Consider the following 14,364-nt stretch of genomic DNA (forward strand, 5'->3'; position numbering starts at 1 on the left):
ATTTTTTTGGAATTCGAAGCTTCGAGATAAAAATAAATAAATAAAAAAAATGTTGATCCACTTTTTCTCCCATTTTTCTATATTTTCTCCCATCCCAATTTCGTATCATCCAATTCAACCCTCCCCTGTCACGAACGCTGTTTCTTGCCTCCCACAAGCCGGCTGCAATGTGGACTAAGTCATACATAGCACAAGTCCCCTCCGGTACTTGAGGTAACAGCAGTCGCATCTTTTCACCTGCGCAGCTCGATCTCTCAGTGGCGAGGAGTAACGCGTGGGAGGCTCACGCTGCCCCCGACACTTCCTGATTCTACTGCGCAGGTGCACCAACCGACCTGTAGGAGTCGCTGTCCACAACGCCCGATCCCCACCCATCAGTTTCCCACCCCCTAATACGGCCAATGTGTATTAGTATGAACGACCAGCTAAACTGAAAGCAATGTGGAGCGCTGGGCTCGAACAGGCAAGCCCAGCGTCTCCGTCATTCGTGGCGAGCGCCTTGCCCACTACGCCACGTAGCCGCCCAAATAAATAAATACATTTTTATGTTGTGGGACTTGTACAGCACTTTGTTCAACTTTGTCAGTGCTGTAAAGTTTAAACATTTTTAAATCTTAGACAAACAAAACACTTTGCTTTCATGAAATATTGTAAGCAGTCATTTGAGGCTTTATAAAAGCAGCACAATGAACACAAATCTGTCAGTGCAGAGTCCGACGACATCTTAACACTTTGACTGCCAGAAAACGCTTAAAAGCATCATTCCCGGCCATGCTCAAGTTGCCGGAGGACGCTTTACAGCGTCCTTATATCAATATTTCAAAAATCTGCGATCGGATTCATATTTCCCCTCCGCTGGCCTGAGATCCACCAGGAGGACCCACTGAGCTCTCTGGCGGTTCAGGAGCGCCATCTGGTGGCCGATCGGCGCAATCGCCAAACAGGAAGTGCTATGGAGGTTGTGCTGGTCGGCCGTATTACTTCCGGGCACTCTGTTTGGCTACCGGGACTCGATCTCGACACAATACATAGCGATCGATTGCCAATAACTCGATAAACAACATGATTTGGACATATATACTATTATACAAGCTGGAAATGGACCCGATATTTCTACATACCATAATGGGTAAATGACTGTTCCACGCTCATCGCCCAACGGCGCGAGGAGGATACGGTAAGATTCAGCGTTATTTTTGATCGTATTCCATATAAACTGTTATGATGAACATATCACCCACACTAGATGAATGATATAACGCTGCCCACGGAATTATAAACGATCCCCCGCCCATCCGGTCATCATCAGATCATACGTAGATCATTCTAGAAGTACGTCCAATTGAAATTTTTTATATCGCCCCGATTGCCATCAAACTGTATTTCATCATCAATATAATGCATTTGGGGCTATATATCACGTTCTGGAGAACGCTGCAGAAAGAGATGAAAACATACTTATACATTAGACCATACTTTACTATGAATATGTGAATGAAAAAGTTTAACGTTGCTACACAATGAACAATACATATAGGACTTTGAATGGGCCCTAATAATGGCAATGTAGCAATAGAATTTAAAAAGTTATAGCCCTGCAAAGAAGGGGAATTTCTCCATAGACAAATAGCGCTGGCAATCCACAGTCATTTTCCGGATTTCTGGCCGGCACCCATAGTGTTAAATAACAAACAGCATTGCTTGTTGTAGTTAACAAAGAGCGGCAGAGTTTATTTTGCAAAAAAAAAAATTTATCATTTCCCAATGTATTTCCTGTATTAACACTTTGAGCGCCAAGCCGGGTTTTCCTTTTTACCGGCTGAATGCCACCATCGGCGCCAATGTTAACGTTAATATCGCCTAATCTATGTTTTTTTTGGATCCACTTTTTCTCCCATTTTTCCATATTTTCTCCCATCCCAATTTTCGTATCATCCAATTCAACCCTCCCCTGTCACGAACGCTGTTTCTTGCCTCCCACAAGCCGGCTGCAATGTGGACTAAGTCATACATAGCACAAGTCCCCTCCGGTACTTGAGGTAACAGCAGTCGCATCTTTTCACCTGCGCAGCTCGATCTCTGTGTCGAGGAGTAACGCGTGGGAGGCTCACGCTGCCCCCGACACTTCCTGATTCTACTGCGCAGGCGCACCAACCGACTTGTAGGAGTCGCTTGTTCACAACGTTCGATCCCCACCCTTCAGTTTTCCCTCCCCGTAATACGGCCAATGTGTATTACTGCGGACGACCAGCCAAACTGAAAAACAATGTGGAGAGCTGGATTCGAACACGCGAATCCTAGCGTCTCCACACTGGTGGCGAGTGCCTTGCCCACTACACCACCTAGCCGCCATCGCCTAATCTATGTTTTAAATTATGGCTATGTGTCTAATCTGCCCATCGCATTATCAAAGACTATTTTCCAGTCAGTGCTGTCAAGGCAGATTGTTTTTTTATCGCAGCATTTCCGTTTCAGAGCATTTAGAAAAGCACCCGTTTTCAGATAAAAAAACAGCCCATTCTGGAGCATTCTATGAAAATCGCCTTTTACTGGAATATTCCATAACGTTGATATTCGTCTGCCTTTTTATGAATCGTTTTCAAATAAACGCTAGATGATCAATATTATACGTGCACGCAAGCACATTCGAGCCGCGCACGGATAATCGCCCCGTTGATTTCCTCATGGACTTTTACAGTGAAACCGAAAGAAGACATTTCACAAAACAGCTTATAACTTCATCAAACTTACTCTGATTATCCTAACACTGATAACATAGAGTCCTTACCTGACATCAGATGGTATCCAACTGGTATATTCCAATTCCTGATCACCATTCGAAAAAATCGATACGTGTATGGATCCAACGCGATACAGTAGAACTCCATGATCAGCGGGGATCTGAGGTTCCAGAATGAACTGTGGTAACCCCGGCTGGATCAGTGGACTGGAAAATGTGGAGTACCGGATTTTTTTCCCCATTTCATTTTCATTGAGTCCATTCCAAAATCACTTATGTCATCTGGGAGACGACAGGGGGCGCTTTTTTCCACAATGATCGCCGGCGCCGCTCGGCTATACTCGGGTAGGCTCGGGTGATGCAATATGATTTCAGATCGAAAAAAAAAAAAAAAGAATCCGAGAAATCTCGTGAGTGGCTTTCAACCACCTATAAAAAAACACGAGAAATCTCGTGAGTTGCACGGAAAGAGTTAATCTGAACCATAATACAGTACAGGGGAGCGTTCTAACACTCCCGGGCCGAAGTGCCGGTCATGTAACTTGCTCAATGTTATTTGACTAACGTTACACGCAGATTAAGTGCTGCCTCTCTCTACCGACCCCGCTACACTCTGACTAACCCCTACTCTCACTTCGTTAACGTTTATTATAGCTATTATGATCTGTAATGTCAACTGGATAACATTAGCTTTGTTTGCAAACGTAAGTTACCGTTCGCTATCTAATGTTAGCTATAGGCTAACGTTAGCTATCTATAACGTTAGCTATAGGCTAGCTATAGGCTAATGTTAGTGTAGTCCCGAGTGTAGCGGGGACGGCGGAGAGAGGCAGCACTTAGTTTCCCCCAATGAAACAATGATGACAAGTTGTGATATTTAACTAGCTATGTATGTGCATTCACATTCACTAACGTTAAAATAGTGTTATATTAACGTTAAATGTTTGCTCAAATAACGTTAGTTTTAAGTAAGGAGAAGGGCATATATCCCACAACGCATTGCTCTTAAAGGAGCAGGCAACACCCTACTATTATCACATTTCAGAACGTTGAGGGACAAATGGATAGATTATCAAACATGTTTAAAATAGTTTCGGGACTCCTACGACCTTAGAATTTTTTTCTAATCACGATCGCGGGTAAACTCTCATGTCTTAACTCACTGGAGGCCAAACCCGAGATAGTCCGTGTTAACTCGCCATGCTCTGGGCGCCAAACCCGAGAAAATCCGGGTTTTAATCCATATTTCTTTTATTAGCGATATCCATAAATTTTTCATCCATACAGCCTGACGTTATCATTGGGAATGGGTCTGAGCTCGCAGAGGGCAAATACCGCCCCTATCGTCTCCCGGATGTTATTGCACATCATTGGATTGGATTGGTTGGGACTGTGCAGCAAAGAAATTTGTCCGGTCCAGGTTTTACTTCTCGGGATGCAGCTGGATACCATTGCATTGACTGTGGGGACTGGGAGCAGCGTGGATCTATGTGTTTTTGGATATAACGTTGGATCAATAAACGCGATCAATATTTGGAATGGCGATCAGGAATTGGATTAATCTTTTTGCATGACATCAGATGTGAGGTAAGGCCTTTATGTTACGAGTCTTGGGGTAATCAGAGGTTCCTATCACCGCCATCGGAGTGTGTGTGTGTGTGTGTGAGGTCACGCCGACCAAAGTACGGAGAACCGATTTTTCAGACCCTGCTGCTCTTTGTGCATAAGTACACATATAATATCGATAATCTAGCGTTTATTTGAAAACGATTCATAAATCAAGCGACAAATGGCATGATTTTTTTTTTTTTTTATATATTTTAATTTTTTGCACAAATCTCTCCAACATTCCAAACATCTCTTTCTACATCATCATATTCAATTTCCAGGATTTGTCTTTTTCTTTTTTGTAAGAACATACAAAACATGTAAAGGACTCATACAAATACATTAATAACTGACATGGAAAATAAAAAAAGACTTACGAAAAAAGAAATATACTATACTATACATTATGCGTATACATCCCTGATATATATACCTTGCATGTAGACCGAACTACCTTCGAGCAGGTATGTGCTGCATCCTCTATCGGGATGCCACCCTTCTCCATATTGCATGTGAGAGAAAGCGCCCCAGACATATGCAGTTGTGCATGATAACATGCATGCACGCATGTCTCCGACACATGTATGTGGGTACGTGTATCACGTAAGCATGTGTACATGCCTCATATGTGTGTGTGTGCCAAATGGCATGATTTCTAAGGAAATACATTTAAGCTCGATTTGCTGGGGTTTATTGAGATGAGACAGAACGCTCTAGAAATATATTGATATTCATCACGGTATCAAATGGAAATGTATGTATGAAAAAATTATCTGTTTCGTGCATGTTGACTGGAAGCAACTCATTGACGACCACTGTTATTTAGATCTATTGCCATTATATTTTATGTTTTATGCACTCGCAAATAAGTCCTTTCCTCCATTGGATACAGCGTTGGCCCAGAAGGGCACCAGCAGAGGGCGCTGTTGGCCCTGAAAGAGTTAATAATAAAAAAAAAATATACAGGTATAAAAAAAAATCATAAAAAGAAAATGAAAACCTTTATTTATTTAATTTTTTATTTTTTAGAAGTGCGGTACCACCGCATCCCGCGGTGATTAGCCACACACACAACCACGGTGAGAAATGTCATACCTGTCACTTACCAAACAAGCCTATCCTGTCACTTACCAAACAAGCCTATCCTGTCCCTTGAAACATTACGTTTTTTCAAAAGATTTTTTGCGACCCATGCAGGGACCGAAACTAAAGCCCGCCGCCCGCCAGGGGCGCTCTGTTTTTACCTTTGGCGCTTGACACTTAGAGGGCTGCCCGCCGTGTGGCGTGTAGACGTGTAGTTCATAATGATACTCTTGTGCGAGTACATATTATAGCAGCGCTCGTCTTTTTTTTCTCCGCCGCGAGATCGTTAAAAAACTACAAGTCCCACATTGCACTCAAGTCAACGGTCCAATCACAGTAGAGTAACGTGACTGGTTTCATGAGAAAAAAAGCAAATGACCAATCGGAAGCTCTTATTTGGCTTGTTTACTTCCTGAAACGCCACCATTGCCGTATGCGAGCAGTCTGCTCTAGCCAGCTACCGTTACTGTTTAAACAATGACCCAGTCAACTATTCACTTTTAGTTTAATACATGACGAGGCATTGTCTAACGGTATCTAGCTGGCTAGCTACTGATAGCTGCTGATATCAACAAATGCTCCAGCAATAGTCGACTCGAGTGCACAATACCTCCGTTCCCTCGTTAGCTAGCTTAGCTAGCTCACCATCTGTCCCAGTAAACTAAATTGTCTTAACGTTATCTACCGGGCTAGCAGTAGCTACAGATAGCTCCTGATATCAATGTCTTATAACATTGATTGAATGCGTATTCTAGCTGAGGGCATGTTGAATGTGATTTGACAATAGAACCGTAACGTTATAAATAGGGTCCAGCTGCATCGCCGGAGAATCCTTGCATGCTGAATGTAGGGTCTAGCTGAATATAGGGTCTAGCTGCAGGGCCGGAGAATCCTTGCTGGAGCTGGAGGCTACTCAAGTATACACACAGACAGTGGAGCTGTTTGCAGATAGCAAGCATTTTGACGTATTGCGTGGTGGCGATGTCTCGCAGATAATACAACTACAAGTATGATTATATAATATATATTTTATTTTAAAAAAAAATTATATAAAATATATATATATATATTTTTAATCAAAAAAAATTTGGCAGGTAAGAAATATGCTTGGCGGGTAGACTCTTCCCATCTACCCGCCACTGGCCGGTGAGTCAAAAAGTTAATTTCGCTCCCTGGACCCATGTGTGACCTAAACCTTCCCTTTTTTATGTTTTTGTAGATTTTTATTGGCTTGTACTACCGGGCAGTCTGTTAGAGAGAGAGGGAGAGGAGGAAATGGGAGACAGACCAGGGGAAGACATTCGGCAAATGACGGCGGGTCCGGGAATCGAACCCGGGTTGGCCGTTTCGCGATGCAGCGTGTTACATGGTGTGCTACTAGAGCGCCCCTAAACCATCCCTTTTAATGAATACGAATTGATTGATGTATGTATTGAAGAGAGTTGTTGTGGCTCCCGGTCAGGTGGACAATCCTCTGGAGGAGGCTGTGAAGTTCCTGACCCCTCTGAAGAACCTGGTGAGGAACAACATGGAGACCCACCTCCTGGCCTTCGAGATCTACTTCAGGAAAGGTGAGACTACTAACCTGCTGATGGTCCTCCTAATGACATACGCACACACATCTCAACTAGGTTCCCATGTATACTCGCTCCATGTATGTTTCTGCTGATATATAATTTATGTGACTTTTCTTGCCATCAGAAATTACTTGTCATCTATAGGTTCTAGTTTGAAATAAGCAGTGCTTGCCAATCTTATGTTGTAAACACTAATTGATGATGGTAAGTACATGTACCACCGATTTGGATCACTTCATAACCTGGCGCATCTCTGCTTCATAAATTATGGTTACGTTCACCAATTTTGAAATGGAAACATATATATTACAAGAATTTTTTTTCTTTCATACCAGTCTACATATTTGACATGTGATTCTAGTTGAAACAACTTGACCGACGTTGTTGTTGTCTTTCTCTCCCTGCTCCAGAAAAGTACCTGCTGATGCTGCAGGCTGTGAAGAGAGCTGTCGCCATAGAACCCTCCAACCCCTGGCTCCATCAGTGTCTAGTTCGCTTCTTCAAAGGAGGTGAGCCTACTAGCCTAGACTACCTTGATGTTTGTGATAGGCTTGTTCTAGTCCGCTTCTTCAAAGGAGGTGAGCGTACTAGCCTAGACTACCTTGATGTTTGTGATAGGCTTGTTCTAGTCCGATTCTTCAAAGGAGGTGAGCCTACTAGCCTAGACTACCTTGATGTTTGTGATAAGGTTGTTCTAGTCCGCTTCTTCAAAGGAGGTGACTCAGTGAGCCTACTAGCCTAGACCAGGGGTTCCCAAACTTTTCAGGCCAGGGCCCAGAAAATAAGGCGTCAGAGAGCCGCGGCCCAATGCACATCGTCTGGCTTTTTTTTTTTTTTTTTTTTGCCAGGCGACCGATTTTTTAAGCCAAATATCACTTCAATCCTATTAAGTTAGTTATTCATTTACCGTACTTTTCGCACTATAAGCCGCACCTGACTATAAGCCGCAGCAGCTAAATTGAATGATGTGTACATATATAAGCCGCACTGGACTATAAGCCGCAGGTGTTTTAATGTTTAATTACCATATGTAAGGGTTCGTGCACAGAGGGGATTGTCACAATACTGTCGGACAAATAACAAGAATTAACTCATTTACAAGTTGTATTAAGTTTAGCAAATAAGGGAACAGATAAATAACATTTCAATGCAGTAAAAAAAGCAATATTTTCGGGTTTGGTCCACATATAAGCCGCACCGTTATATAAGCCGCAGGGTCGAAAAATGGGGGAAAAAGCCGCGGCTTATAGTCCGAAAAGTACGGTATATGTGCTATTTATGAGAGGGCTAACTTGTTGCAAAATAATAATGATAATAATAATAGCCTCATTAAAATACTATTGTTGCTTCGGTTGTTTTCAGCGTTTTATGTGCATAATCTGTTATTTAGTTTGAAATGTTCGTTGAAATAAGTAGATTTTTCGTTTTTGTTTATTTATTAAGTTAATATAAAACCATATAGTCACATTTTAGAATACAATAGAATAGAATTTTAGAATACAACTAGAAACACTGTTCTGGCCTGCTTCTAAGTTCAGTGGCCTGACAAAAAAACAATAAAAAAAGATTTTTTTTATTTATTTATTTATTTTATTTATTTTTTTATCGTCTCGCGGCCCACCCGTGGCTGCTCGCGGCCCACCTTTGGGTCGCGACCCCGACTTTGGGAACCACTGGCCTAGACTACCTAGTCGTCTTCATATCTCTTTTAGCCTATAGTTAGTCTCTCTCTCTCTCTCTCTCTCTCTAGTGAATGAGAGTATTGACCTGGCAGAGGCGGTGCGGACAGTGCTGGAACAGGAGATCTCCAGGTTGTTTGGTGAAAGTAACCCTCTGAGCTTCAACAAGACCTACCTGAGCCAACACTCCAATTCCATACCACACCGCCTAGCTGGTAGGTACTATACATATATTCTATACCACACCGACTGGCTGGTAGGAACTATACACACACTAGGGCTGCAACTAACGATTATTTTGGTAGTCGACTAATCTGTCGATTTTTTTTTCGATTAGTCGATTAATCTAACGATTATTTCTGTCACACCCTCCATCTCTGCTTCCTGTGGGTGCGGCTCATTTTCAGGGCTCCAGTGCATGTTTTACCTCACATGCTCAAGTCTGCACACCTGTGAATGTCACCCTCCCTCTGCCTTAACATGATCCCATAGCAAATTTAAATAAGGACTCATTAAACATTTGAATTTGGATCTTAATAAAGCTACTTGCTTAACACTTTGGATGCCACGGACGACATAACACGTGTTATCAGCCCGCCCCCTGAATGCCCAGCACGACAATTATCGGATTTTTTTTTTATTAGCGATGTGAATTCATATTTCATCAACCGAGTCCACCGTTGGGAAACCAGCCACATCAGGAGCTCAGATGTGGAAAAAAGCGCCCCCTATCGTCTCCCAGATGGTAATGCACCCTTTTGGAATGGACTCAATGAAAATGGATGAGAAAAAAAAATTCCGAATCCACATTTTACTTCTCACGCATGTACCCCGAGCCAATCGGATTCATTGTGGAGCATCAGAACAGCGTGGAATATGTGTTTACAGTATGTAGCATTGGATCAATAAAAGGATCGATTTTTGGAATGGCGATCAGGAATTGGAATAATCTTTTTGGATACCATCTGATCTCAGGTAAGGAATCTATTTTACCAGTCTTAGGATAATCAGACCTGTTTTCACGGAGATATAAGCTTTTCCCGTGTGTGTGTGTGTGGCTGTGCGAGCGAGCAGGAACTAAGAGAATCGATTTTCAGCTCGCCTATATAGCGTGCATACGTACACATACTATCGATAATCTAGCGTTTATTTGAAAACGATTCATAAATAGGCCGAAAAATTACAACGTTCTAGAATATTCCAGTACAGGGCGTTTATCACGGAATCTTTTTATTTTCCTTGAAAACGGGGGCTTTTCAAAATGCTATAAAACGGAAATTAACCGATAAAAAAACAATCCGCTTCGACAATGTTGACTGGAAAATTTGTCATTGATAAGCGACGGGCAGATTAGACACATAGCCATAATTTTAAACATAGATTAGGCGATATTAACACTATGGGTGCCGGCCAGAAATCCGGAAAATGACTGTGGATTGCCAGCGCTATTTGTCTATGGAGAAATTCCCCTTCTTTGCAGGGCTATAACTTTTTAAATTCTATTGCTACATTGCCATTATTAGGGCCCATTCAAAGTCCTATATGTATTGTTCATTGTGTAGCAACGTTAAACTTTTTCATTCACATATTCATAGTAAAGTATGGTCTAATGTATAAGTATGTTTTCATCTCTTTCTGCAGCTTTCTCCAGAACGTGATATATAGCCCCAAATGCATTATATTGATGATGAAATACAGTTTGATGGCAATCGGGGCGATATAAAAAATTTCAATTGGACGTACTTCTAGAATGATCTACGTATGATCTGATGATGACCGGATGGGCGGGGGATCGTTTATAATTCCGTGGGCAGCGTTATATCATTCATCTAGTGTGGGTGATATGTTCATCATAACAGTTTATATGGAATACGATAAAAAATAACGCTGAATCTTACCGTATCCTCCTTGCGCCGTTGGGCGATGAGCGTGGAACAGTCATTTACCTATTATGGTATGTAGAAATATCGGGTCCATTTCCAGCTTGTATAATAGTATATATGTCCAAATCATGTTGTTTATCGAGTTATTGGCAATCGATCGCTATGTATTGTGTCGAGATCGAGTCCCGGGAGCCAAACAGAGTGCCCGGAAGTAATATGGCCGACCAGCACAACCTCCATAGCACTTCCTGTTTGGTGATTGCGCCGATCGGCCACCAGATGGCGCTCCTGAACCGCCAGAGAGCTCAGTGGGTCCTCCTGGTGGATCTCAGGCCAGCGGAGGTGAAATATGAATCCGATCGCAGATTTTTGAAATATTGATATAAGGACGCTGTACAGCGTCCTCCGGCAACTTGAGCATGGCCGGGAATGACGCTGTACAGCGTTTCCCGGCAGTCAAAGTGTTAACGCTAACATTGAAGTGGATGATGGGCACTCAAGGGGGTTCTGGGGCACCCCCTGGTGGGCGCTGAAAGTGTTAATCAAATGTATTTTAATAACGAATACAATAATCAATCATAATAAACAAATTAAATAATACAAATTAAAGTGCAAGTTTAAATGTAAAGATAATGTTTTAAAAGTAGCAGCCTCTGCCCCAGCACTGTGGTTCTGATGGGGCTGTTAACCTGGTCCAGGAGGGTGATGTGGATCCACTCACTAGGCTCCACCATCTCCAACAGCTGTAGGGTAGAGCCATATGAAATCCACGTTCACGGAATCGCGGACAGAATCGCGGAATTGAGCAATAAAAACGGAATCAACTGTAAACGTGGAATATTGCAGAATTTGCCCTAATCTGGACTGAAATTCTGTGTTCTGGAGAATATGGAACGTTTGGTGCAACGCGAACATGACCGGGGACGCTACAGCGTGTTACACACAACACGGAGAAATATCCAAGCGTCTAGCTGCTTCGGTGTTAACGTTAACGTCGGAAGAAATTCCACACTAAGCCCTAAATTCAGAGCAGCGCAGTATCCTAATGACTTGTATATGACCGGCGATAAGGTGTTTTGCTAATTCTGTCAACATGCCGTGGACTGGACTCGCAAAACACGTGCGAAGTTCACTCTCCAAAAGCCATGTCATGAACACGGAAAAACACTGTGCTTCAAAACAGAGTAGGGTATATCTGCAGTGCCCCATACACACCAGCTCTCTAACGATGATCCCTGGTGATCACAATAGATACAGCTAGAGGGCGAGGCTAATTACTGACACTATTGTGATAAAATAGCTATGTAACGTTGCAGTACATAAAGTACACAGGACTAGAAATGATAGCTTCTTGCTAAATCTGGTGCACCCATCTATTTGTTTAATGCAAATGATTGTCAGTACACACTCCTTTATAAACTAAACTAAAGGTGCCTAAATTATGCATTACTATATTTCATCACAATAGAATAGATATAGCTAGGCTACTTACATTGTGATAATGTCAGTAGTAGCTAGCTGTATCTATTGTTTGTTTAAACTTTACACTTGAAATGTGTATTTTTATTTTGTCACAATATTATTTGAAAAATATTGTGTAAAATTGAACTGTGTTTCTGAGTTGCAGCACTTAAAAACATTAAATGGACTGTTATATCTTGTTAAATTGTGGACATTTATTCATTCCCACTTATTAGACACTATTTCTGATGGTAAAATGAGCGTACAAAGCAAAATACAGAATTCTGAAATATTAAAACGGAAAAAACGGAATTTGGAAAAAAATTAAATGGAATTTGGAAAAAAATAAAACGGATTTCATATGGCTCTACTAGGGGGAGAGGAGAGGAGAGGAGGATCAGATCAGACGGACTTCTAGGTCTTTTGTTTGCTGTGTGTGAGTGAGAGGAGCTGTGTGTGTATGTGTGTGTGTCTTACTCTGATCTCCTGCAGAGGAACACACCATTTACAAATGACAGCGTCCATAAAGGAACCTGTGATTGCATTGCTATAGCAAACTTATAAATCATCAGATATAAGATAGCTAGCACTAACATTCCCTGTCTCTGTAGTCTTAGCCCAAAAAGTTAAACTTTTTTCAACTGAGAAAAAAAAGCAGCCTAGTCTAGACCATGGCGCTATATAGACAGTGGACGTTGGCACTAGCTATCTCAACTTACCTAACTAATACTCCAGTCTGCAAAAATACGACACTTGGTGCTAATTCACGGAGCTGTAAACACCGGTAGCCTAGCTAAGCTCTAGTAGGCTGTAAGCTTGGCGCTGTTTAACGTTAGCTAACGTTACATAGTAGTTGGTGGACACGCAGCATCAACAACATATTAACTGAAAGTGTTCGCTTAGCAAGCATTATCCATGAGACATTCTGTTTTCCAACATGTAAGCTAAAACTAGCTGTCATCACGGTTCTTCCAGGGTGCTTGCTCGTGCATCACTGCTTTCTTCTTCTTTGTCGTTAGTACACAGAATGCAGTCATGGCAGACGAGGGAAATTATACTGCCCCCGCACTTCCTGTGGTGCATTTGCGCAGTTTTGAATGAACGTTACCGGCTCTCTGTTTACTTTTTATATGACTCATCGACACTAAAATTCTGCGTCGACGAATTTTTTTGATCGACGTCGTCGATTATGTCTACTAATCGTTGCAGCCCTAACACACGCACATATATATATATTAGGGCTGTCAGTTTATCGTGTTAATTAGATTAATTAATTACACAGCAAATTATCGCGTCATTCCATAAGAATGTAGAATACACATTTACAGATTTTTTTTTTTTTATATGGTCCATTTGCATGTTCTTGGTATCTGATTCTAGGGACATCTATGAATCTCAGGGAATGTATTCCCAATGTCAGAAATACTGTGGGCTAGATCCACAAAGAATGGATTGCACGGTGCAAGTTGCGCCCTTACTTACAATTCATTATGAATTGAAAATGGGGGACCCTGATGTAAACAAGACGGAAGTCTTTCTCTGGTCTGCATCCCCTTAACACTTTCAGTGCCGGCCATTAACGTTGATTAACACTTTGATTGCCTAAGGCTAAATTCATGATATACCATCCGTTGCCAGCTCTATTTAACATGGATAAGTTCCCCTTCTTTGCAGAGCTATAACTTTTTTAATTCTATTGCCAGATTGCCATTATTAGGGCCCATTCAAGGTCCTATATGTATTGTTCATTGTGTAGCAGATGTTAAACTTTTTCATTCACATATTCATAGTAAAATATGGTCTAAAGTATAAGTATGTTTTCATCTCTTTTTGCAGCTTTCTCCAGAACGTGATTTATAGCCCCAAATGCATTATATTTATGATGAAATACAGTTTGGTAGGAATCTGTGCGAGATTTTCAATTGGACGTACTTCTAGAAGTTTCTACGTATCATCTGATGATGACCGGATGGGCGGGGGATCGTTTATAATTCCGTGGGCAGCGTTATATCATTCATCTAGTGTGGGTGATATGATCATCAGAGCAGTTTATATCGAACACGTTCAAAAATAACGCTGAATCTTACCGTATCTTCCTCGCGCCGTTGGGCAATGAGCGTGGAACAGACATTTTCCTATTATGGGATATAGAAATATCGGGTCCATTTCCAACTTGTATAATAGTATATACGTCCAAATCATGTTGTTTATCGAGTTATTCGCAACGGATCGCTATGTATTGTGACGAGCTAGAGTGCCGGAACCTATAGCGAGTGCCCGGAAGTAATATGGGCGAATAGCACATCGTCCATGTAACATCCTCTTTGGCGATT

At 41.8% G+C, this 14,364-nt stretch overlaps 1 protein-coding gene across 1 annotated transcript in view; it reads left to right on the forward strand.

Moving 5' to 3' along the window:
- The window catches only part of naa15a (N-alpha-acetyltransferase 15, NatA auxiliary subunit a), a 134,978-nt gene that overhangs the window by 109,402 nt on the left and 11,212 nt on the right, over nt 1-14,364 (forward strand). Inside the window, exons 16-18 of the mRNA XM_084331816.1 lie at nt 6,894-7,002; nt 7,419-7,517; nt 8,759-8,902. Coding sequence (XP_084187942.1) covers nt 6,894-7,002; nt 7,419-7,517; nt 8,759-8,902 — 352 coding nt within the window. The remainder of the gene's footprint in view (nt 1-6,893; nt 7,003-7,418; nt 7,518-8,758; nt 8,903-14,364) is intronic.

This window comes from Notolepis coatsorum (genome assembly GCF_963971535.1).
Source record: "Notolepis coatsorum genome assembly, chromosome: 16".
Lineage (NCBI taxonomy): Eukaryota > Metazoa > Chordata > Actinopteri > Aulopiformes > Paralepididae > Notolepis > Notolepis coatsorum.